Source organism: Petaurus breviceps, unplaced genomic scaffold (genome assembly GCF_028583685.1).
Source record: "Petaurus breviceps papuanus isolate PSGF00001 unplaced genomic scaffold, PetGlider_PUasm1.0 90849, whole genome shotgun sequence".
Classification (NCBI taxonomy): Eukaryota; Metazoa; Chordata; class Mammalia; order Diprotodontia; family Petauridae; genus Petaurus; species Petaurus breviceps.
In genome coordinates, this window is record NW_027187361.1 from 23,205,492 (window position 1) to 23,230,945 (window position 25,454).

The 25,454-nt window shown below is 38.9% G+C and overlaps 1 protein-coding gene across 2 annotated transcripts in view; it reads left to right on the forward strand.

The window, feature by feature from the left end:
- Nucleotides 1-25,454, forward strand: part of TMEM131 (transmembrane protein 131) — a 255,926-nt gene that overhangs the window by 209,771 nt on the left and 20,701 nt on the right. For both annotated transcript variants that reach the window (XM_069072955.1, XM_069072956.1), the window contains 16 exons: nucleotides 7,113-7,223; nucleotides 7,317-7,451; nucleotides 8,629-8,733; nucleotides 9,782-9,868; nucleotides 11,873-12,025; nucleotides 12,115-12,190; nucleotides 12,324-12,441; nucleotides 14,336-14,474; nucleotides 14,588-14,697; nucleotides 15,415-15,481; nucleotides 17,319-17,470; nucleotides 17,798-17,940; nucleotides 18,411-18,597; nucleotides 20,971-21,156; nucleotides 21,765-21,923; nucleotides 22,702-23,264. In XM_069072955.1, the coding sequence (XP_068929056.1) occupies nucleotides 7,113-7,223; nucleotides 7,317-7,451; nucleotides 8,629-8,733; nucleotides 9,782-9,868; nucleotides 11,873-12,025; nucleotides 12,115-12,190; nucleotides 12,324-12,441; nucleotides 14,336-14,474; nucleotides 14,588-14,697; nucleotides 15,415-15,481; nucleotides 17,319-17,470; nucleotides 17,798-17,940; nucleotides 18,411-18,597; nucleotides 20,971-21,156; nucleotides 21,765-21,923; nucleotides 22,702-23,264 (2,491 nt within the window). The remainder of the gene's footprint in view (nucleotides 1-7,112; nucleotides 7,224-7,316; nucleotides 7,452-8,628; nucleotides 8,734-9,781; nucleotides 9,869-11,872; nucleotides 12,026-12,114; nucleotides 12,191-12,323; nucleotides 12,442-14,335; nucleotides 14,475-14,587; nucleotides 14,698-15,414; nucleotides 15,482-17,318; nucleotides 17,471-17,797; nucleotides 17,941-18,410; nucleotides 18,598-20,970; nucleotides 21,157-21,764; nucleotides 21,924-22,701; nucleotides 23,265-25,454) is intronic.

A 25,454-nucleotide genomic window follows, 5' to 3' on the forward strand; every position in this document is an offset into this window, starting at 1 on the left:
GGTTGAGTGACTTGCCCAAGGTCACACAGCTAGTTTTGTGTTAAGTGTCTGAGGCCAGATTTGAACTCAGGTTCTCCTGACTCCAGGACTGGTGCTCTGTTCACTGTGCCACCTAACTGCCCCCTAGCTGGCAGGATTCTTAAAGATCATGTTATCACCCCCTCATTTGATGTTTGAGGGAACTGAGCCTAGAGATCAAATGACAGTGATTCTCCCAGAACCACAGAGAACGAGAAGCCAAGTGTCTTGATAGTGAAGTTAGGAGGAGGGGAAGATAAATGATGTGGTTTTGTCCGTGTTGAATTTAAGACATTTACAGGACATCCGGTCTGAGATGTCCAGCGGGCTGGTGGAGATGTGAGACTGCCGATTAGGGGAGAAGTTAGAGATAAGTAGATCATAAAGATATTTACAGGACATCTGGGCTGAGATGTCCAGCGGGCTGGTGGAGACGTGAGACTGCAGATTAGGGGAGAAGTTAGAGATAAGTAAATCATAAAGATGTTGTTTGATTCCTGAGCGTGGAGATCACCAAGTGAAGGTGTACAGAGGAAGAAGAGAAGAGGGCTCAGGGCAGAACTTGGAGGACATCCACAGTTAGCAGAACCAGCCTCGATGAGGAGCCATCAAAGGAGATTGAGACACATAGTCACATAGGAAGGAGAATTAAGAAAGCAGTGCCACAAAGACCTAGAGAAGAAAAGAGGCTGATCAGTAAGGTGAAAGGCTGCAGAGAGGCCCAGAAGGAGAAGCCCTGAAAAAAGCCAGTTAGATTGAGCAGTTAGGAGATGATTGGAAGCTTTGGAGAGGGTGGTTTCAATTGAATGATAAGGCCAGAGAATTCTGAAGACAAGGAGAGGAAAAGTAGTGGGGGCACTGATTGTAGCTAACGTCAAGAAGTAAAGAAGAGGAACGTGGGTAGCAGCTGGCAGGGATCGATCAAGTGAGGGGTTTTCAGGCAGGGAGAGACATGGTTGTGTCAGCAGGCATCAGCAAAACTGGCATAGCGTGGGAAAAAAGATTCATGGGACATGGAATTGTAAGAGCTTAGGCCGGTTTTCTGGAGAAGAGAAGGCAAGACACTTGGTGTCAGGGATACAGAAGGATGAAACAGTCTGCTCTCAAGGGGCTTACATTCTAACAGGAATCACAACATACACATACATATAAAGACATGCGCATATCATTTTAATGGATCACAACATACACATGCATATGAGACACACGCATATCATTCTAACAGGGATTACAGTAAATAGATGGTGTGTGTGTTACATGCTAACAAGGATCATAGCGTGTGTGTATGTGTGTGCACACACATGTGCAAATGGTTGGGTTTGTTTTTTTTCCAAGAATTTTGAAAGAAAGGGAAGAGATGTAGGCTGATCGGGAGAGCCTAGTGAAGTTTTTGTTATTCTGTTTTTTGTTTTGTTTTGTTCTTAAAGATAAGAGAGACTTGGACATGTTTTGAATGCAAAAGAGAAGGAATCAGTAGATAGGGAAAGATTAGAAAGATGGCAGGGGGATGTTTGATCTGACAGTCTTCTGGAGAAGTTGCAGGGTATAAAATAAACACATATAAATCATCAGCATTTCTACATGATATTTTTTTTTTAAACTAATAGGAAGAAATAGAAAGAGAAACTGCAAAATACATAAAATACTTGAGAGTCTACTTCCCAAGGTACACCAAAGAACTATGCAAATAGAACTAGAGACAGCTATCTATAGAACTAAATGATCTAAATAATTGGGAAAATAGGAATTGTCACAAGTAGGAAGAGACATTATAATAAAAGTGACAATAATACCGAAATTAATTTACTTACCCAGTGCCATACTTATCAAACTACCAAAAGATTGCTTTGTAGAACTAGAAAAAAAAAAATGAAATTCATAGAGAGTTTTAAAAGGTAAAGAATTTCAAAAGAAATGCAAATGAAGGGAGCCTAGTAGTGCCATGACTCAAACTTTAATGCAAAGAAGTAATAATTTAAAATAATTTGGCACTGGTTAAAAGTAGATTAAATTGTGGAACAAATTAAGATACACAAAAAAACCAAAGCTCTAATATGCTAATATTCAGTAAACACAAAAACCTCAGTGATTGGGATAAGGACTCACTATTTGGCAGAAACTACGAGAAAAGTTGGACTTTAATGTGGAATAAATTCGATTTAGACCAACACCTCCTACCTCATACAATTCTAAATTCTAAATCCATACATGTCCTTAATTCATGCAGCATAAACAAATTAGACGTGTATGGGGGAAATACCTATTAAGCGTATGAATAAGAAAAAAGTCCATGACTAATAAAATCACAGAAGATAAAGTTACGAATTTCAATCACAAAAAAATTTAAGGTTTTTATGCACAAATTTAATAAAGATTAAAAGGGAAACAGTTAACTACGGAAAAAAATCTTTGCAGCAAGTTTCTCTGAAAAGGTTGCGTTTCCAAGATGCGTAAGAGACTGATTGAAATTTGTAAGAACCATTTTCCCAATTGATAAGTGTTGTAACAATACAAGCATCTAAGAAACAAGCCCAAGCAATATGAAAAAATGCTCCAAATAACTATTAGACAAATGCAAATTAAAGCAATTCTGAGATTCTGCCTCATAGCCTTCAGATTGGCAAGTATGACAAAAATGATAAACGTTGGAGGGAATGCTGATTGATTGATTAACTGTGGAAAAATAGGCATTCTGATACACTGCTGCTGGATCTGTGAATAGGCCCAATAATTCTGGAAGCAATTTGGCGTTATAGACAACAAGTTACTGTACTGCTTATGCCCTTTGACCCATACTAGACCCATACTCGTAAGAGACCAAAGAAAGAAAATAGAAGGTTACATGTACAGAAATATAGCAGCTTATTTTGTGGTGGCAAAAAACTGAAAACGAAAACCACTGTCATCGAGATAACACGATGAGGAACACTCTACATCCCTTAACTCTTGATTCTCACAACAACCCTGCAAAGTAGCTGCTATTATTATTCCCCATTTTACAGAGGAGGAAACGGAATCACCTGACTATCACGGTCTCAGCTATTACATACTTGAAGGAGGATTCAAACTTGTCACTAGTTGGTGGTGATGGTTGGTGATGAAACTTTGTTCACAATTCACAAAGATTGACCATTTAGGCCTAGAAGGCTCCTTATTTATGTTAAGGGAAGAAAGAAGACCCACATGAATGAAATTGTAGGTCCCTGAAGTACAAGATATGAGCTGTATAAAGTAACTGTCAGGAAAAGGCATCAGAAGGTAGAGGATAGAGGTGGTTTTGGAGTCTGAAGATTCTGGGTTCATTTTGCCCGTGGCAATACTGCTGCATAACCCTGAGAATGTCCCTTAAACTCACATTGCCTGAGGCACTTCCCAGGGCAGCACCAGGCCTGGAGTCAGGAAGACTCCACTCCCTGAGCTCAAATCTGGCCTCCGACCCTTATTATCTGGGATCCTACCCAAGTCACTTAAGCCTGTTTGCCTCAGTTTTCTCATCTGTACAATGAGCTGAAGAAGGAAATGGCAAAGTCTTGAAGAGTCAGGCTGAGCAGATAGAGATCTACATTTGTGGAGGGTTTCCTGTATCTGTGGGATTTCCTTATGCCCGTGAAATCAATTCATTCTATACACATTGATTAAGCTCTTCCTACGTGCCTGGCCCTCTCGGCACTGGAACTACAAACAAGCAGAAAGTCTCTGTCCGTAGGTACTTACATTCTGCTGGGGGGAGATGAAGGTACCCTGCTTGGAGGTGGTAAAGAAAGACTGGGGTGTAGCCTGAATAGGAATGAAATGGTTGGGCTGAGCCTCCCCCTTGGGCTCTGAGAGGAGCTAGCCAATCAAAGGGAGAAGCAGGGGTGGGGGAGCCGAGTACCTGTAATGGGAGAAGGGGTGGAGTGACTTCTCTGGCATGGAAGACACAGTCCTGGGGAGGTGATTGAGGAGGGGCACATCAGTTGAGGAATGTGTGATGGAGTACAATTGTGCTGTAAGGAATGAGGAAACAAGATTTCAGAGAGATGATGCAGAGGGGAGTAATCAGAGCTAGGATGTTTTATACTTATAACGTCAATATTATAAAAATGATTGATTCTGAAGATTTTTATAAACTGATAAAGAATGAAATAAGCAGAACGATGGGTGACAGTTTATACACTAACAACACTGAGAAAACAACTTTGAAAGCCGTAAGAACCCAGATCGATACAATGACCATTGATAATGGGGGGAGGGAGATACACACACAATTGTGTGTGCCTGTAGAATCCATTAAAGAAGTTTGGGAAGATGGGAGGGAATAAAATCAAGTGCAGAGGTACAGGTGCTGGCTGTGGCAGAGAGGACCCCCTCATCATGGGAGACAGAAGGGAAAGAGTGGGAAGATGATGTTAAGGCGGGTGGGAATGAGAAAATGAAGCTTAGTTTGAATGGCCCTGCTTTTCTTGCTCAGACAAGATGTAAAGTCCTCAGCCGAGGCAGAGGGGAAGGGAAATAGAAGAGGCTTGAGGACAAAAGAGGTTTAAATAGTGTTGGGGGTAAGATAGAAAATCATTTCAGGAGGAGGAAAAACATTACTTTTGTGCAGCGAGGGCAAAGTAGAATTAGGTCACATAAATATGTTGTCGTATCCCCAGTTAGCACGATTACATAAGTAGGGCCAGCTCTTATGTGGCATGTGGGTAGAGTGTGGGAGTAAACCAGGCTGAGGCTGGGCAGCGGGTGAGCATCTTAGAACAAGAGGGCAAGGAATTCATGAGGAGAGGACAGTGCGGAGTTTAATTTATTAAGTGTTGGGTTTAAATTGGGAAGGAGAGAAGTCAAGTTGGAGTAAGGGTAATGTCCTGAGAAAGCCCAGAGTGGCCCTGGGAATGAGGCTAGAAATGCAGGTAAAAATAGGGTTAAGGAGAAGTTGAATGATGGAAGGTCATGGTTTGATCCAGGGCATGACAGTTCCTGCGTGTGGCTGAAGTTGAGTTGATGCAGTAGGCCTTGGGATGTAAGGAAATCAGGGAATTCAGAAGTTCAGAATACTTAAGGAAGCGTCATCATAAATGTTGAAGCTGAATAGTTTAAGGTCAAGAATTGGAGAGTTGAGGGAAACCACACGTGTCTGGTGCTAAGCGCCTTGAGAAAAGGGAGAAATACCTATGGGGGCCTCAGGCAGCAGCTACTTCGGTCTGCATAGGGTGAAAAGTGTGCACAGAGTAAACTTGAAAGGAGAAGCTGCTAAGTAGTAGTAGTCAGAGGGGACATCGGCAAGTGGCAGTAGAAGGGTGGAGGATTACAAGTCTCCTTCCATGGTAAACGTGCCAAGAGTGTAAAGGGAGGCACAGCCTGTGCTGGACAGATGAGATGCATTGTCATACAGGGCCTGCCAGGTTCCAAGGAGACTAAATAAATGGAAGCATAAGAAAAAGAGGCCAAAACTAAACAGAAGTTTATTCATTCTGCAAGAGGGCACCGTGGAAGGTATGGACGGAGTTGGAGGGGGATATGGGTGTGGTAGGTTTAAAAGCACGGGAATGGGAGAAGAGGAAATAGAAGTTAGAAATAGGGACGAAGTGATAAAGGGACAGGAGGGATGGTAAGAGTGTGCATAGAAGCACTAGCCAACAAATTATAATGCCCAGGCTCTAAGGGGTTGTGTGGTGTGGGCCAGACACTAGAGCCTTGTTTACAAGCCTGTCCCTTTGGGCTCGGTAGGGGACAGAGCAACCTACAAATCACATTTTCTTTGCCACATTTGAGAAAGGCAGGCCAGCCTACCTGAAGCAGCAAGGCACTTCAAGGGAGAGACAAAAGAGACAGTATGTGCCAGTCATGATAAAGCACGGCCAACACTTCTACTAGCACTTTCCCTGAAGTCCCAATAGAGATAGGATCCTGAATCCAAGAGTCTTGGAAGTAGTAAGAACATGTAGACCCCACTCTTTCAGTCCAGCCCCTTCCTTCATCCCCCCAGCACTGCTCCCCGCCTCTTCCTCTACCCTCCCTCCCCTCACCTGGGACATCATCCCCAGAAGCAACTATTGTGGAGATTTAGCAGCTACAATTACCAGAGACCCAGGGAGAAAGAAATTGTTGGTACAGAGTTCATTGGCGTCATCAGATGGGTCAACATCAGAAAGCGTTTTGTCAGTGGTAAGACCTTGAAGAAGAGGGCTTACCATCTGATTTGCAGCTGAAGCTTCCTACGGGTGTAACTGTAAGCCCCCAGTCATTTCTCCAATCCTTTGTGCATAGTATCCAATAAATGATTTTTCATATTTCATTGTCAAGACTCCTGGGAATGCAGCATGGTACAGGAAAAGCACCAGATTTGAAATCAGAAGTCCTGAATCTGAATTATGACCCTGCTTAATTACTGCCTGTGTGGCCGAGACAATCCCTTCATCTGTCTGGGCCTCAGTTTCCACATTTGTAAAATGAAGAAACTGCACTAGATCCCCCTTGAGCTGTCTTCTAGCTCTAAATTTATGATCCTCCAGTCTAATGAATGTGAGAAGAGGGAACAGTTCTTGAGTCTGTGACTGGAAGAGTAGAGGTGCTGCTAAGAGAGTTAGCCAAGTTAGGAGCAAGTTAACTAACTGCCAAGTCAGCAGGTTTTAGGGGAATGGTAATAATAATAACATAGTTAATGTGGGGCCCCAAAAACATAAGAATCGGTAAGATTTTGTGACATTTTATCCCATATTAACTTTTTTATTTATATGTGCCTTTACGTATTCAGTGCTTGATTTTTTAAAATTATACATAGAGTTTCAAACAGCTTAAAAATATCTCAAATGTGCATGATGTCCTACCTGGCTTTTCACACACTGACACTGCGATTTGCAAATGTAAACAAGAAAGGTGGCTTGACCGCTAGGTCTGGGAGAGTTTTCCCTTTTGACTTGTATGATTTTCTACCTCATGAAAGCCTTCTGAATTATGACATCCAGATTGGGGGGGAGCACTTTGCACACCCTTATGGTGCTACTTTATTTCTCTTAATTATGCATATGATAAGCATGATTGTTATAATCTATGCATATTTGTGTTTGGAACTTCAACAAATGTTTATTAAGCCCAACCCTCTTTTTCATTCCTTTTAGTACTTTGTGTTGTCCCCCAAAATGGAGGAACGCTTCATAGACTTTGGCATACTTAGTGCTACAGAAGCAAGTAATATGTTATTCGCAATCATAAACAGCAATCCAATTGAGGTAAGGAACCTTTTTTTCCCTTTTTTTAGGTATTTTAGGTATTCATAGGTTGGTATGTGAAATCACTGCTTTTTATCTTTATTTCTTTTCAAGTTGGCTATTAAAAGTTGGCATGTTATAGGAGATGGTCTAGCAATAGAGCTTTTAACTACGGAGAAAGGTAACAGAACTGCTGTCATCTCAATCCTTCCAGAATTGGAAAACGCCCCCGTGCCAGATCAGTCATCGGTGAGTGTGCTTTATTCCCTCTCCTTTGATGCGAGCCTTCCAGTTTCCCAAATAAGACTTTTATATACACGTTGAACACGTTGGCTAATTCTCATTTGATGGTGCTGCCTTGAGATACAAAGCTACAGAAGCAAGGTTATGCATTCTCTCTAACATGAAAAGTAGTATAGCAAAGAAGAAATTTGAATTGTCATTTGAATCTCTGTTGTTTTCAAAAGACAGCTACTTGGGCAAAATTAGATCCAAACGCTCAAAGGTGATGAAAAGGCTTTCACTGGTTGAGTAGTATTTGTTGCAGTTAAGCAAAGCTAGTTAAAGCATAGGGCTAATGTGGGTGATGTGCTGAGAGTTAGGTGTTATGTCCTGAGCTGTGTGACTGCTGTTGTCCCTCCTTCTCCACATTTGCCACTGCCAGACCTTTCTGTCTTCCCATTATACAAAGATGACGATGCCATTCAAGAAACAAAAGAACTATGGGTGTCGGGGGGGGGGGGGGGAATGGTATACACATATACATATATAAATACACACACCTCATCTCATCCTGACAACAGCACTTAGATGCTGAAATGGTTAAGGAAGGGTGGAAGTTGCCATTGTGAACAGCAGTGTCCCCTCATCTCTTTGAAACTAAGATGGACTTAACAGTAAAAAAAGGGAAAGTACAATTTAAATTGTCTCCTATTCATTATCTGATATTGTGGGTGTTTGAAATCTCACACACACACACACACACACATACACTAGCAAGGCTCTGCGAGCAATGATTTTGGAAGTTGTTGCCAAAGTTCTTTTATTAGATAAAGGAATTTCTGAGATTATAGTGAATTTAAGCCAAAGTCATTTAACAAAATCAGTAATTGGGTTTCTAGAATTTTACTGATTGTCAGAATTTTCATATAAAACTAGCTTTACTCTTTGGGTGCAGAGGGCTTAACCATTTACCTGTAATAGTCTATAACCTCTCTCTTGAAGTTTATACCCCCTTAAAGTCTTGTTCTGTTTCTAGGCTGTGGTATATAAGTACCCCACAAAGGTCATTATTTTCAGGTATTAAATCAGTATTCCACCCTGATGTTTTAGGGTTCAAATTCAAGTGGTCATTATACCATTCATACCTGATTTAGTAGAGGAATCTGCTGGGAAGGGCTGATTATCTTATTTCTTCCACATACAGGTAATATTAACTTCTGGATATTTTGCTATATTCAGAGTCAAATTAATTGCAAAAGAACTTGAAGGAATTCATGATGGAGCCATACAAATAACAACAGATTATGAGGTAAATGCTAAGTGTCAGAGGGATTTTTCTGAATTAAAATTTTATGAAATTCTTTCCTCTTCTCTATTTTAACAATTGCAACTCCCTAAGAAATTATGCCCTATTAAAAAGTCAAGATAAACTAGCATGTATTTACTCAAAAACCCAAACCTTAATTATGAAAGAAATTTTAGAAAAATTCCATGGTATATTATTTCAGCATTTGAAAAAGCAGTAATATACAGCATCTTTCTTGAATTTCATTAGACTGAAATACTTTAGCTAAATATTTATACAATAACTGAAACATGATTTCTCATCTGTACTTCTGGAAAAAAAAAAAGATGAAAGCAAGATATTGTGGCTTGATTTGTTGTCTCCAAATAGTGTTTGACTTTTACATAAACCAGTCTAACTAATCATCATAAAAAAAAATCATTTCCTTGAAGGGTTTGATGTGTTACATTAAAGTAATGCTTTTGATGAAGCAGCTTGATATATTTATGATAAATGTTTAAGGGCTTTGAAATAGTCCTACTTTCTTTGGGTAGTTATGCACTGTTAGATCCAAATGATTAGTGGTTATTTTAATACATTAAAATTTTGCCAACGAAAACGAATGGCAGTTCTCTTTATGCTATTACAAGCACACATAGAAAAAAGGTGATCCTAGGTTTGCTTTCGGTGAGTTAGAAAATCTTTGCTGCATGAAAATTTTATTTCTGTTCTTTTCCTAATATTTATTGTTTACTATTCAAGTACAGATTATATGAATTATTCACTTGAAATTACTTTGAAATTTGGTTGTATTTTAGGCATATTTTAAAGGATAGCACCCTGTAAAACTTAAAATTATGTAAATATGAGATCATTAGTTACTAACCTTTAACAAGCTAAAGATGTTTGACAAGTGACACCTGTTGGGTAATCAGAGTAACGCCGTGTACTACTGACATGTACTTACCAAAACTTTCCTGAATGCATTTTTAATCATTCTGTTGTACGAGTGTTGAGATCAAACTAAAATTAATACATTTTTTCTGTATTTTTACTTTTTTTTCTCCCACAGATCTTAACAATTCCTGTGAAGGCTGTGATTGCAGTGGGTTCCTTGACTTGCTCCCCAAAGCACATTGTTCTTCCACCTTCCTTTCCAGTAAGATAATTCATTTAAAATATGTATCTTAATTTTCCACCACAGTCTGCCACTGTGCTTTTTAAAAGTTGAACTAATTTTATGGTAGAAGAAATGCAAATTAGAGGTAAATTCATTATGCTTAAAAAGAGGTTTTTTCAAAATTCGACAGATCCAAAATGAAAATTTTGATCAAATTCAGCACGATTCAGAATTAAATCTTTGGTCTTAACTACATACTGTAACCCCTAGCCTCCTCTCTACTCAATTTCCTAATTACTGCTAGATCCCTAACTCTTAGTAGACCAGTAGGTTCTTCCTAATGCGGGGTTAATTCATCTTTCCTCAAAGTAAATGTTTTCTTCCTGCCCTGTTTCTTTGACTACAACAAGGAAATACTAGGAGGGAAAAGTATGCTAATGAAGGAGAGAATAGAAACCACTTTGTCTTAATGTTTGTTAAAATTAAGCATCTGGATAGCTCTGGTTCCTGGCTTATAGGAGCAGATTTTTTTTAATTCTAAATGTACTTTAAATCATTAGTTTCTAAAGTCTTTAAAACCATCTTGTTAGAGAATACTTGTAAGTAACTTGTAAGTGGATGATACTTGAAGCTGCCCATCCTTGGATGAATGAAGTTTTACTGTATATAAATTACTTTAAATGTAATACTTGCTTTTTTCTGTTGGTTTATAATAATTAATTTTCTCCATGCTTGCATATTGTTGAGCTTCATTCACCTGTTTTTCATACTGTTCATTCTCCTCTGTCTACTAGTAAGCCAAAAATTAAACATGGAGGTGTAGCAGCAAGCACCCCGGCGTCCCCAGGGGGGCTGCCAGCACAGGTTCTTGGATCTGCTTTGTTAAAGGAAAGCAACTCAAAATGGGTTAACAAGCTTACTTTAATTGGTCAGATATGTATCATTTACCTAGTTCAGGGGAAAAAGGTCAGCACCCTGAACTTTAGAGTATACAGACAGAATTATCAAGACAGAAACAGATCAAGTAGACAGCTTTCCAAACTGTCCAACCATTACATCCATACCAAATCAACATCTGGGTTTTTCCAAGCCGAGGGGGGGCTCTCAACAACGGCTTCCCAGAGTCTCATCTGATCAAATCACAGGACACTTCTCAAAGTGAGCCCCAAAGCAAAGCCTCAAATCAGGGCTTATATAGCCTTCTCCTGGCTCAGAGAGTGTAACAACCTTCTGGACCCACTGGCCAATCAAGAAGTGCACTTTAGCCTAGGGGCAGGGAAGATCTTAAAAATTTACATTCCCATTACAGGAGTGTAATACTGTTTGTCAAACTTTTGATAATTCACGTAAAATAAATAGATAAAGTGCATTGTTGAATTGAGACTGAAACATGATTACTGTTATTAGCTTCACTTCAACTTAGAAGACAGAAACCTGTTTTGGGAATAAAGGTGCTAACTCATATAGTTATAATTGATTAATATATAATTGATATTCCCCTTCCCTGGCGTAACAAATGTGCCGATTTAACAGGATAGCTGCAAACGCCTCTGGTCAGTTTCTTGGTACACTAATTACATTTTGTCATTGAAAAGAAATGTACTTTTCCTTTGAATGGACCGTATCTAGGCTGCTGCTCCAGTGGGTAATATGGCTGTTTCAGTTTCTCTTCTCACTTACTGAACAGAATGTGACTTGCAACTCTTTTTCAACTGTTTAAATTCTTTGGTAACATTCTCATCATCACTTTCATTCATTGAAGTAGTACCATGAGAAGAATATTTTAGTAACTTTATGAATTAAATATCTTACTTGATTCCTCCAGACAAGACTGCAGTGACTTGGCCATTCGTTTTTCTCCTTGCTTGCTATCACTTTGAAAAGTTCTTTTCCATTCACACACTTGATGTAGAGATCTTGTTGATCTCTAAATAATCTTTGACTTTTGGTTTTTTTGGGCAAATCAATGCCAGGCTTCTCTAGAGTAGGCTTTTTTTTTAAGTACAGTAGTATGCTGATGAGTTTTTTTTTTTCTAACTTCAGGGCAAAATAGTTCATCAGAGTTTAAATGTCATGAGCTCCTTCTCACAGAAGGTAAAAATACAGCACATCCGTTCCTTGTCGGAAGACGTGCGGTTTTACTACAAGCGGCTAAGGAGCAATAAAGAAGAGTTGGAGCCAGGGAAAAAATCGAAGGTTTGTGCATTTGTTAGCTTGGCCTCCTGTGGCTGGTTTGCGTTTCCTCCAAGCTGGTTTTTAATCGTCGCTTCTCTTTTTATTCGCAGATAGCAAACATTTATTTCGATCCCAGTTTACAGTGTGGGGATCATTGCTATGTTGGATTGCCGTTTTTGTCCAAATGTGAGTAGCCCTCGATTCTAGCAAAAAACTGATCCAATTCGCCTACCTTCACCAGGTCTGCAAAAATTACATTGAAAAAATAATGCTCTGTGCGTGTGTGTTTGTAATTTAAAATAAATTCACTTTGTTTTAGCTGAACCTAAAGTACAGCATGGCCTAGCAATGCAAGAAGACACGTGGGATTCTGATTGGGATTTGCATGAAAACTTATTCAGAACTTGGACAGGGATAAAGGACAATGCAGGTCACAAGTGAGTCCTTTTATTCTAATTATCCTAATTCTCAATAGTTATTTGAACCCAAATGGTTATTTCTTTGATGAGTCATTTGACTTGATGGATTATTTTACAAACTGAGGAATTAAATCTAGTCTTTTAAAAATAGTTAAGGCAGTAAATCAAGTTGTCATTTTGACTAATAATCATTGAAAATATCCCCTGCTATTTCCTCCATCCCCCTGGCTACATCATTAAAACTGAAGGAAGATGTCTGATAATGTCCTTCTATAAAATAACTGCTATGCTTTGACCTGAACAGCTGCGTCTGTCCTCCTCCACTACAAAGAACAAGCTGAACATACTGTGGTTTTTTGTAATGTTCCATTTCAGTTTCACAGTTTGGGTAGAATGTGTGAGTGTTTATTCTGAAGAAAGGGCTTCGGAGCCCCCTTTCCTGACGACTCCTAGTCCTCAGGCTTTCTGCTTTCACAGTGGCACTCCAGTGTAGTTCAGACCTGCTTTGGACAAGAGGGAAAAACTGACGCCTTCTTGTGACACTATAAAGAACTGCTCTATTCACTTCTCTCCTGGGCCCATCTCAGTTGCTTTTAGAGCCCCAGCAATCTTCTCCTACTCTGATGCCATCCCACCGCTCTTAATGCGATATCATTTGTACCAAGTGTAAAACACTCTCCCTGTTCTTGCCTTTGTATTGGCAAGTAAAATATATATGTAATAACTTAAAGAAGGGCAAGTTTAGAGTACTCTATAATACTGCATTATGGATTAAATGTACTCTTGTAAATTAGCTTTGGAATCTAAACACCATTTACAACATTGTTATTATGGGAGTAAGGGCTCTTAGTTTCATAAAACGGATTTGTAAATGAACTTTTGAAATTGAATCCACTCATAAATGGGGGCCTATCTGAATGCTGCATTAATCTTGTACACTTAGGGGCGGCCAGGTAGCACAGCAAGTAAGAGCACCGGCTCCAGTGTTGAGAAGACCTGGAGATCGAATCCCGGGCTTAGACACTTAGCACCCACCCAGAAACACCTGGCCGTGTAACCTTGAGCAAGTTACTTAACCCCAATTGCTTAGGGGCGGCCAGGTGGCTCAGCGAGTAAGAGCACCGGCTCCAGTGTTGGGACGACCTGGAGATCGAATCCCGGGCTCAGACACTCAGCACCACACCCAGAAATAACTGGCCGTGTAACCTTGAGCAAGTTACTTAACCCCGATTGCTTAAAAAAAAAAAAAATCTTGTACACTTAGCACCAGTGCCACCATTAGGATCTCACAGTTACTGCTTGTAATGTTTTTAATACTAAGAAGAAAGCTTAGAGTCCACATAGTAAAAAGCTGGTTGTTTCCTTTTGCCACCAAAAATGCCTCTGTATCCTCTATCTGCCTGTCTTATCCCTAATCTAGACAGGCAGGGTTTTATAGGAATTGCAGTAGCTCTTAATAGTTGAAATATATTCAGTTAAAAATATGTAGTTCCCCATTGGGATATATGGAATCTATGGCGTACCTCTTTCTTATGCTTGCCTTTTTTTTAATGCCTTACCTAGAATAGTACAATTTTATACTTTGCATTCACTGAGAGTACATTGAAAAAATTTTCAATTTTAAGAGTGTTGTGCATACTATTTTCAAAATTTATGACTTTTGGATAGATTCAACTATAGCAGAATAAAGTGAGATAAGATACAGCAAAATTGTTACACTGTTAAAATTCTAAAAGAGATAAAGTTTAAAATTATATTAAAGCAGTAAAAAAAAAGATTAGAAAGTAAAATAAGCCTGTATTTTCAGGTGAGAATTCGTATCCCAAGTGTACAAATTCAGTAAGGTATCATTTCTAGTGCTCAGGAAATCCAAGTATTTTGTCCTTACAGTATGGTTCACACTTTTTTTTAGGTTGACCACCATGTTTGAAGTGGATACAGACCTTCAGAAAAATGTTGTGTCCAAAGTTACTGCGGAGCTGTCCTGGCCATCTGTCCTTAGCTCACCTCGATTTCTGAGGTTCCCACTTACAAATATAAACAGTTCTTCTGTAAGTGCTCAGAGTGACTCTGCTTTTGGAATCAGAGAACTTTGTACAGAATGTCTACTCTCCCCTGTAATTAGTAGAAATCCCAAGTTTGACCTCATATCATTTTGTTTTAGGAAGAAAAGGTTGTTCTAGAAAACCCAGCGGATGTTCCTGTTCATGTTCAGTTTGTACCCATGGCTTTGTATTCTAATCCCTCAGCCTTTGTAGATAAACTTCTGGAAAGGTAAAACACCATTTAAGTAATTTCAGTTCTTTTTTTTTTCTTAGTGAGAGGCAGCATCACATAGAGGATAGACTTCCATCATCAAAGCCAGAATCCCATGTCCCACCTCTGCCACACGCTGACTGGCCCAAGACCAGCCCTTAACGTCACAGGGCATGGAGCAGCTCCCGAAACTGTTAGTGGCAGAGGTGCTGACCTACATCATTAGAGGGAGCTTTCTCTCAAGAGTTCCCTCTGTCAGGAGAAATCACAGGCCTTCATCCCTGTGTGGTGACTTTGGAACTCTGAGAGTTAGTGCATTTTATGTAAAGGAAGCAGGTCTTGTTCAGAGGGATAAAATTAACTTAGATGCAGGACAGTATAAAGAATACTTAATTTGTAGTCGTGACCAGAGTTCAGTTCTCATCTCTGCACCTTACGAGCTGTAACTTTGGACTGCACTTGCCGTCGTCCACTTCAGCTCTAAATATGCGGTCCTGTGTTCTGCTGGAACTTTTAGATGGAGGCCAACACAACTTAACAGAAATGTCTGCCTGAATAACTGTGAAGAAAAATAAGAGCGTCTCAAATTTAGCAGTTTTATATTTTTATTAATCCGCAACATCTGTCCTCAAAATACAATAGACGTTTGAAAGTATAAACTTGATAAGCAGTTCTCTAATTGCAGTTGTTTGTCTTATGATGCTATTTACAAAGTAATGTCTATTTTGCTTGTAGGTTTAACTTGAGTAAAATGGCAAATCTAGATTTGAGAACATTAGAATTCCAGGTCTTCAGAAACTGTGTAAGTCTTTAACATTTATAATAAAATTCTAAGACAATGGCAGTATCTTGGGTTGCTACACAACATGTAAGAGGAAAATGTTATTAGCTCTTAAATTTGATTAGATGACAAATTGTAAAGTGAACTAAAGAAATTAAGAGACAAGAACAAATTTATGAACTAATAGACAGGAAAAACTAGATAGTAATTACATGGGGGTGGAATGGTAATCATATTTTGCCGTTATCTTTAAAAAAATGAAATGTTTGGAGACTTAAGGAAAACAGGTACCATGGGAATTGCTGTTTAGGTGGATCAGTTTATACAGCTCTGATTTAAATTAATTAAAAATCAAAACTTAGATTAGTCTAGTTAAAATATCATCCAAAATTACATTAAGAATGTTCCTTACTTCCTTTTAGAAATTCCCCATCTATATATAAAAGTTCATGATCTGTACCTGTTTGATTATTCAAGGCTTCATCTGAAAATTTCTAATATTTCTATCATATATTATACATTTTTATACATAGTTACACATATAAATGTATCTCTCTGCACACGCACGTGTGTTGTCTCCCTAACTTTAAAACTTTATCTACCACTAATTCCCAACCTGAACTTTTTGCATATAAGCATCGAGTAAATATTTGAGTGTTCTGTACTTCCGCATTGCTGTCTCCACAACCTAACGCATTTAGTCCTACTTGGTGCCTTTGCTCACAGTGATCTCCTCACTTGGTATGCTCTCTTTCTCTACTGAACCACATTTTACCCATTTTACAACTAGTCAACTCTTACCTCTTCCAGTAAATCTGAGTACTCTAACGCTTAGTAATCTGTAGTGTCTCTAAGCTCAGAAGGTCAGAGCAATTACTGTTTCCCATTCACTTAACATTTATTCAATTCAGCATTCTTAAGTACTTAACACACTTGAGATGAAGCACTTTGAATAGACTTGAGATGACACAATACAGTGAAAAGGGCCTTATATTTAGAGTCAAAAGATAAGGGTTCAAAGTTCAGTTCTGCTGTTTACTGTTTGTGTGACCTTGGACAGGTGATTTAACCTTTTGTTCACTGGTTTCATGAGTTATAAAAATGAAGAGTTGGGACTCAATGACACCTAAGGTCCCTTACAGCTATAATCTATAATCCCTTGAAGCAGGGTTCCATTGAAGTTGATAGTGATTACCAATTAACCTAGAAAACAATATCCTCTTGATGTATTTGTGTGCTCTTTTGTTGTGACTTATCATATTAATAGGATATAGTTACTTTATTATCAATGTGTAATTTTAATTATATTGATCGTGATAATAGCAATAATTGCTAGCATGTAAACATTTACTAGCACTTGGATGACCAGGGTTCTGTAATGTTAGGTGAAGAAGGCGTCAGATCTGCTGAAATAGAGTGTTTGTGAAATAATAATAAAGCTAAGATTTGTGTCATGTTTTAATGTTTACGGAGCAGTTTACACGTGTGCCTCAGTTGTTTCACAGCAGCCCTGCAGAGTGGGGGCCATTAGGATCCCCAGTTGAGCACTGAAGAAGACAGAGAGGCCAAAGGACTTGCTTAGAGTCACACAGCTAGTTAGGGTCTGAGGTAGTATTTGAGCTCAGGTCTTATGACCCCAGGTCTGACACGTGAGCCACAGTGCTGCTTAGCTGCTGTTGAGTATTTCCCTATAAAATGCCCCGTCTTCCCTTGTGGGCTGGAGAGCTTCTGCAAGTATGTAGTGACAAGATAAGTGTTCACTTACTGAAAAGCAAATCTATTAAGCTGTATTATAAAACAAAGATTTTTAAACCCGTTGACTTTCTGTTAAAACTGTTTTCTTACTGATTGATTAAAGGTTCATCCATTGCAAACTACGACTGGATTTTCTGAAGGACTGTCTCGACATTCGGTTTTAAATATAATTTTAAAACCTGGAGAAAAGAAATCTGTCAAAGTAAAATTTACACCAATCCTCAACAAAACTGTTGCTTCATTAATCATAATCAGGTATGTCTCTATGATTTAGGGTTAAGTGAATCCTGCAGTACAAATATAGAAGCCTTAAATAATTTGTTTCAGAAATAAGATTAAGTCACTAAGTCAAAAAAATGCAAAAGACCTCCCAAGATAGATCCACAATGTGATTAAAATATTTTTCTAAGGTACGCACTTAATAATGACACATAATACAGTTCCAACATAAGCAAGTAGCAGATTCATAAATTATGAATTCAGCAGGTTTCTACTTCAGAATACTGACTTGTAAAATTGTAGGCCAAAGTAATGTATAGATTTTTGTGATTTGAAAAGTACGTAACTTTTGTTCTTATATAGAAATAATTTAACTGTGGTGGACGCTCTAATGGTACAAGGACAAGGAACAACTGAAAGCGTGAGGATTGCAGGCAAGCCTCCAGGCCCAGGGAGTTCCTTACGGTTTAAAATCACAGAAGCATCGCTGAAGGACTGTTCAGACAGTGAGTACTCCATAAAATCCCAAACGCGTGCCCGGATGGAGGCCTTTCTGGTGCCTGGTCACAGTCTCGTGTGTTTGTGTGTTTGTCTGTGAACATCAGCTTGAGATAGAAAAGTAAATACCTGATTTGTGTCCAAAAATAAAAGGACTCTGGGTTTGGTCTAGAACCAGCCATTGAAATCAAACTTCAGTATACATTGAGTTATGCCATGACAAAAATGTCTTCTATTTCAGATTTTGACTTTTGGACTGAAGAATTATTTCTAAGAGAAATTGATGGTTTTGCTATTATTTAAAATTTCTCTAAAAAGTAACCTCAGTGTGAAAATAATCATTTCATTTTATAGTATTATTGTACTTTAAACCTTAAAACAGATGATAAAATCATTTGCTAAATGTTGTTAAAAATCCAAATCGTGAAGAGACAAGAATTCTTCTATGTCCTGATTATTTGTGTCTTGTTTTGTTTAGAGATGAAATTAAAAGAACCGAATTTCACACTGAAGAGAACATTCAAAGTTGAGAATACTGGACAGCTTCAAGTTCATGTCAAGTCCATCGAAATTAGTGGCTATGCTTGTGAAGGATACGGATTTAAGGTTGTCAATTGTCAAGAGTTTGCACTAGGTGTCAATGCCTCGAAAGACATTGTCATATTGTGAGTGATTTCTGATGAAATTTAAAAGACGTATTTTCTCCTAAGTTCTTCTGCTGAAGTCTTGAAATATCTCATCAATGTTTTTACAGTTCATCATTGTATTATAATTGACAATGAGTTTTCACTGCTTGTGCATAGAATTTGCATCACATACGGGATCATTGATTTTTCCACTGGGCACAATAGTAATATGTGGTATTTCTTCCAGCTGATTGAATCTCTCTTCTAATTAAATTTTTAAGGATCGCCTTATCCCTTAACAGAGAAGGTTAACTTAAAACTAGCCATGTAGAAAGACTCGTGTTAAGTATGACTTTTAGTGGCTGAGTTTAATAACCATTGTAGCATCAACAATCACTTACTGAGTGTGTACTACATGTAACAAAAACCCTGTAGGGGCGGCTGGGTGGCGCAGTGAATAGAGCACCGGCCCTGGAGTCAGGAGGACCTGAATTCAAAACTAGCCGTGCGACCTTGGGCAAGTCACTTAACCCCAATTGTCCTACCTTCCCCCCCCCCTCCAAAAAGCAGAACGAAAGAGAGAGAGAGAGAAAGAAAAGAAAAGAAAAACACTGTATTAGGAGCTAATGCTACAGAGTTGTATCAGACATGGTTCCAACCCTCCAGAAGTATGTAGACTAGTTGGGAAGCTAGGGTGTTAAATAAAAAGATAAATAATGGAAGGTAGCTTATAATAAATGTCACATTGTAGTGAAGACAATAAATACAGTCTGTCCTCAGCGTTTGTGCTTTTAACTTCTGTGACCTCGAGCATTCGTATGATTTTATTAGGAACCTAATTTTTACAGTCTCGTTGGCAATCACATACATTTCACAGCCGTGTGCATTAGAGAAAAGAATGAGAGGCATAATGCACACGGGTTTGTAGGGCTGCTGATAGACTGCCAAGCACTTCACTGACCTTGTTCACCCTACTGCTGGGAAGAGCTCCCGTGCACTCAGAGTGTCAGAGGTGATGTCAGCCTGACAGCAGTGACTAATGTTCAGGCAGCCCCCTCCCCCTTGGTTCAAGGTAGAGAGGTTTATATCAGTAAAATACTGTCTGAAATCATCGTTTGTTTTTAACTGAGATGTTAGCACAAAAGGTCACAGAATTCTAGCGAATTACTAGGAAGAAAAAATGTTTCACATGTTAACCAGTTGTATTTTGTGCACTGCATTTTATGGGTTATTTCATGGTCACTGTGTTAGGAAAAGCATATATTATCAGAATTGACGTTTTATTATAAAGAATTGTATGCAAAGTGTATTTTCAGCAATACATAATGAAAGATTACGATTTTTGGTGTTTTGGGTTCATGGGAATGTTACCCCCCTATTTCCCAAAGTTTCAAAATGTCAGCATTTATATTTTTTACTTTCACATCACTTTTAGGAATGTTACCCTTGTGAAAGTTGAGGATTGAGTGTGCTACAAGAATTCAAAAAAAGAATATATCATTGTGAACTGGGATAATCAGAAAAAGGCCAAATATCATCTCAACATCAGCTTGAAAGAAGGGTAGGGAACCTGTGACCTCAGTGTCACATGTGGCCCTCTAGGTCCTCAAGTGAGGCCCTTTGTCTGAATCCAAACTCCACAGAGCAAATCCCCTTAATAAAAGGGTTTGTCCTGTAAAACTTGGACTCATTCAAAAGACTGCACTTGAGGACCTGGAGGGCCACAAGGCAGCAGGTACCACCCCTGGATACTTAAGAGCTAAACAAAACTGCTTTTTCTGGCAAAAGGAAATAACAGGAACAGAACGATAGAGACAGAGCTGTGTAGGACAGGTTCAATTAGTAGATCTTTTCATGCAGATTGGAGAGCTTATTTCAGGGACATAAGGTTAGAGAGAAAATTTTAACCAGTTTACATAGGACCTGTGATGACCAGGTAAGGAACTAGAACTTTATTCTTTAGATACTAGAGAATCAATGGTGGTGATTTTGAATGAGAGAACAGTATCTACATAACAATGTTTTAGGGAGGTTGTTTTGGCAGGAGTGTAAATATGGAATGGATTAGAGGCCCAAGATACGATGATTAGTTAGGAAATGATCACAGTAGGTCCAGCTTGAGACACTGAGATTCTAGACTAGTAGCTGAAAAAGAAATTGAAGAGACCAGTGCAAGAGGCATGACTAAAGAACAGGTAGGATTTATCTGGTAGGAAAAAAAAAGACCCAGATACCTTTGTCTGGATTCATTCCTATGGTGGACCCTAATAATGCTTTAACTTTGGTTACATCTCCCCAAACTGACATGGTATGCTCCTATCAAAAGACCGTCGTGGGATTAGTTTAAGACTTTAACTGTTATGTGCTGTCATTTCAAATACATTAATCCTTCCTGCCATCATTCCCTTTTAGGTTTACACCTGATTTCACTGCCTCCAGGGTCATTCGTGAACTGAAGTTCATAACAGCTTGTGGCTCCGAATTTACTTTTGTGTTGAATGCATCCCTTCCATATCATATGTTAGCAACATGTGCAGAAGCCTTGCCCAGACCCAACTGGGAGTTGGCACTCTACATAATCATCTCAGGAATAATGAGGTATTACACCATTGATTGGAATTCAGTGATCGTGGGGGCATATTCGGTAACCACAAGGAATTTTTCTCACCACCAATTGTTCTACATCTTTGATAATTAAGCAGAGTTTTGTCTCTGAAAAAGACATTATCTATTCAGCCCCATTAGTTGAAATTGCTAAAATGATTCGTGCATAATGATTTTGAAAGAAAATCGTTAAAACAAAAAAAAAATCCCCTCTGTCCTGTTTGATTTTTCTTTTCCAGAATCTTTTATTGATAGAGGTAAGTTTGGTTGCTAAATTGATTAGTTAATTTTGTATACAAGACAAGCAGAGGAAGGATTAACTAGGTCAAAAGTTTCTTCTTGGCAAAAATAAATAAATGAGTCTTGTGGGAAGGTCACGCTTAAGGTTAACATTTATCAGAATTCCATGTCATCCAACACTGTAAAATAGATATATGCTTCTACTCTTTGATCCATAATTTGTTTTTGCATGCTTTCATCTCACTCAGCAAAGACTGATAGAGGCAGCATTTTTTGGTGCTATAAAATTTATTCATTACCAAGTTATTATGCCAGTTGTTTATTGTACTGTTAAATTTCTCCAACTTTTTGGTCCTCTGCAGTGTACTCTTTCTCTTGGTGATTGGAACAGCCTATTTAGAAGCTCAAGGAATTTGGGAGCCATTTCGAAGGCGTCTGTCATTTGAGGCTTCAAACCCTCCCTTTGACATGGGAAGACCATTTGATCTCAGGAGAATTGTTGGTATTTCATCTGAAGGAAAGTAAGTTCACAGCAATAAATAAGTGCTATCTACATAAATGCTTATAAAACCTGATCAAATGAGAAAACATCTGTAAAGAGCTTAGCACGTTTTCTAGAATATAGTAAGCACTACGTGGCAGTGTTAGATATTGTCGTTATTCTTGTGCAAGGAAAAAACGACTCACCGAATTCTGCTGATTAAATCGCTTTTTACTGTGACATCGAACTACAAAACACCCGTCCCAGAGACAACTCTGGGAGCCAGTAACTGACAGTTGGCAAATCTTCAGTCAGACAGACACTTTTGTTGTTTTGGAGATTACCTTTGTTTCCATTAGTGTTCTCCTGAGTATTTTATGTTGGTGACGAATGGACTGGAATATCATCATTTTTATTCAGTAATGTGCATTAAAAGTATCCCATACTAATGTGAAAATGTTTTGCGTGTCTTCCCATATACAATTGACATCATATTGCTTGACTGTTCAGTGGAAGGCAGAGGGACTGAAGGGAGAGAATTTGGAACTCAAAATTTAAAGAAAAAAATAGAATATTAAAAATAAATAATAAAATTTTTAGAAGAAAAAATATGCCATCTATGAATTTCACATGGATGTGAAATGTTGATTCACCAACTGTTAGACCCCATGAAGTGTCCTCTTTCTCCTGGTAAATAGAGCTGTATGTCATGCATCAGGGAAGAACTCTTTGAGCCCTTAATTCCTTAATGTAGTTCTAATTGAAGCAGGAGTAAATTTTTATTCCATGTATTCTGATGATAATTGGTCCTTTTTCAGCTTGAACAGTCTTGGATCTGACACCAGTCACGGTTCTGGGAGGGGAATCTATGGAACGGGAGGTTCCTCATCCAGATCCAGTTCAGGAAATCATAAGCACTGCAACCCATCAGTTCATCTGCACAGCAATAGAAACTCAGCTGATGTTGAAAATTACAAATCTAAAAACAATTCAAACATTACTGGCAGGACTTCTGCACAGACTGCTAACAGAACAGGCACTCTAGTCTTGGATTCAAACACAGTAACACAGAACCATACAGCAGGCAGAAGGTCCAAAGGAGCCAGGCAGAACCAGCACCACAGCCAGGTCCTGCCAGAGCAGCACTCCCCCCAACCAACAGTGCCTCAGCAGCTGGCGCACCCTCCGGACAGCTCTGCGCCCCCTCCGCCACTCGCTCACCCCTCCCACCCAGAATGTGCCAGCAGCTTAAGACACAGCTCAGAAGATTCAGATATCACCAGTCTTATAGAAGCCATGGACAAAGACTTTGACCACACTGAATCCCCTTCACTAGACGTGTTTACTGAGCAGCCTCCTTCTCCAATGTCAAAAAACAAAGGTAACTGAAGTCCTTTTCTTTGGTGCTGAAAATTTAAGAAACTCTCATCCCTGTAGTTATGGTAATAGGATAAATTGTCAGTTGACGTCCCTATGTATTTTAAAAATAAGATACAGACTTTTCAAGATATAGTCACAAAAGCTATTTTTTCCAACAATTTCAGCTATTTAAGATTGCTTACTGAAGCAGAAATTTATCATTCTTATACTGTTTTGTACTTTAGCATCATTTAAAGATTGTATCTTAGCAGCTGGGAAGGTTGGGCGTTTCTTATCTAGTGGGTTCACAGTCTGGGGAGCTTAGGAGTCATGAATAATTAAAATCCCGCCTCCCCCACGAGACCCGCCTCACACACAGACACACCACCCATGACCCTCACTAGCTCTGTGATCCTGGGCAAGGTCCTTAACTCCCCTGATCTCCAGGCAACTAAGTGCTGAGTAATAGTCGAGTGGCCTTGGTGGAGGCTAAGGATGCCAGATTCTTCCCATCATTCCCATGTGTTCGGTGTTATCAGTGCTGAATTGTAAAGTGATGAGAGGAAAAGGTCTTTCCATTGTCCTTTACTCTTGAAGCAAAGGATTGGGTAACTCCTGGTTTTCAGGAGCGAGGTGTGAAAAAAGCTATAAATGTTCATTAATTGTCCTTTGATTTTAAATTGATCTCTGTAGCAAAAGCATGGTATAGAGGCAGGAGCATTGCCTCTGCAGTCAGGCAGCCTGAGCTCACTTCCCACCTCCAGCCTAACTTGGGGGACGTTAGACAACGCTTTGAGCCTTCCTTCCTGGGCTTGGTTCCCTCATCTATTGAATGAGTGGTAGAATTATGTGACCTTGGAGGTCTGTCTCTTCTAGCTCCGGATCTGAGGCTCTATGATCCTTCCAAGGCGAGCAGAATTATGTCAGTTCCTCTTGGAAATTCAATGCATTTGGTTTTGTGATTTAATTGTTTTAAAGTAAACTTTTAATTTAAAAGCAAATTAATACCATAAATTATTTTTATAAATCATAATCTTTTCAGTTTATGTTAGCAGATAATTTTATTACTAGTTTAAAAATTTTTTTAATAGGAATGCTACTTTCTTTTATTTTTACTTAGATTGTGCTACAAATGAGTCTTAGTCTTTTCTTTTTATATTTCAGTATGGCAAACATTTATCATTGCCTTCTGTACTAGAGAAAATTTGAGAGTGACATGAATTATTTTCTTTAAAAAAAACTGTAGGGGCGGCTAGGTGGTGCAGTGAGTAAAGCACTGGCCCCAGAGTCGGGAGGACCTGAGTTCGGTTCCGGCCTCAGACACTTAACACGCACACACACAAAAAAGCTGTAAATATCTAAAGCTTCCCAACCTGGCTACATATCTCTTCTTATGTCCCCAAAAGTCAGGGGTTCTTAACTTTTTTGTTCCATGGACCCCTCCTCAAAATAACTTTTTTTAAAAATTCATAATTGAAGGAAATGCTAAGTTTTATTTAGAGGTTAGTTAAAATAAAGATGTCATTTTCCTAGACTTCTTGAAGTCTGTCCTTGTTCTGGGCCTCTCTGGACCCCAGGTTAAGAATCCCAGTCCTAAGTTACATTATTAATAAATTCATCTCTTTGTATAGACATTCACAAAAAGTATTTGTGAAAATAAAAAGTTTTAGATAGTAAAAGTACATGAATACTGTACACTTAAAAAGAAAATGTGAATTTGGAATTTGAGACTAAGCTAAGGGGAAAATAGGTTAGGTCCTTGCTTCCCTTCCAGAGCCACTGACAATGAAACTATTCTCCCTGAATTATAAAACCTAAATGAAAAAATTGTCAGAGGCTAGAAATTTAATCATGGAACATATTTCTGCACATTGTATTAAGAGAAGAATTTGGCTGTGGTTTTGTAATAAGCAGCCATTCCAGTATGTTGTCCATTCGTTTCTACTATTTGAAAATGAAAGGGGAAATAGGTCTCTTTTTTCGGTGACGGTTGAATGATTGTCATTCAGCTTCCTGTTGATTTCTGGCAGTATTGAATGGCTGGGTGTATCCAAAAGAACACAGAATTGGTGGGAGCAAGAGCCCCGGATGTGCCATGAGGCTCTGCTACACATGGGCAAGTCACGTGGCCTCTCTTGGCCTTGGTTTCCACGTTTGTAAAATGGGAGGGTTGTACTAGATGATCTCCCTGAGGTTCTCTACTAGCATTAAC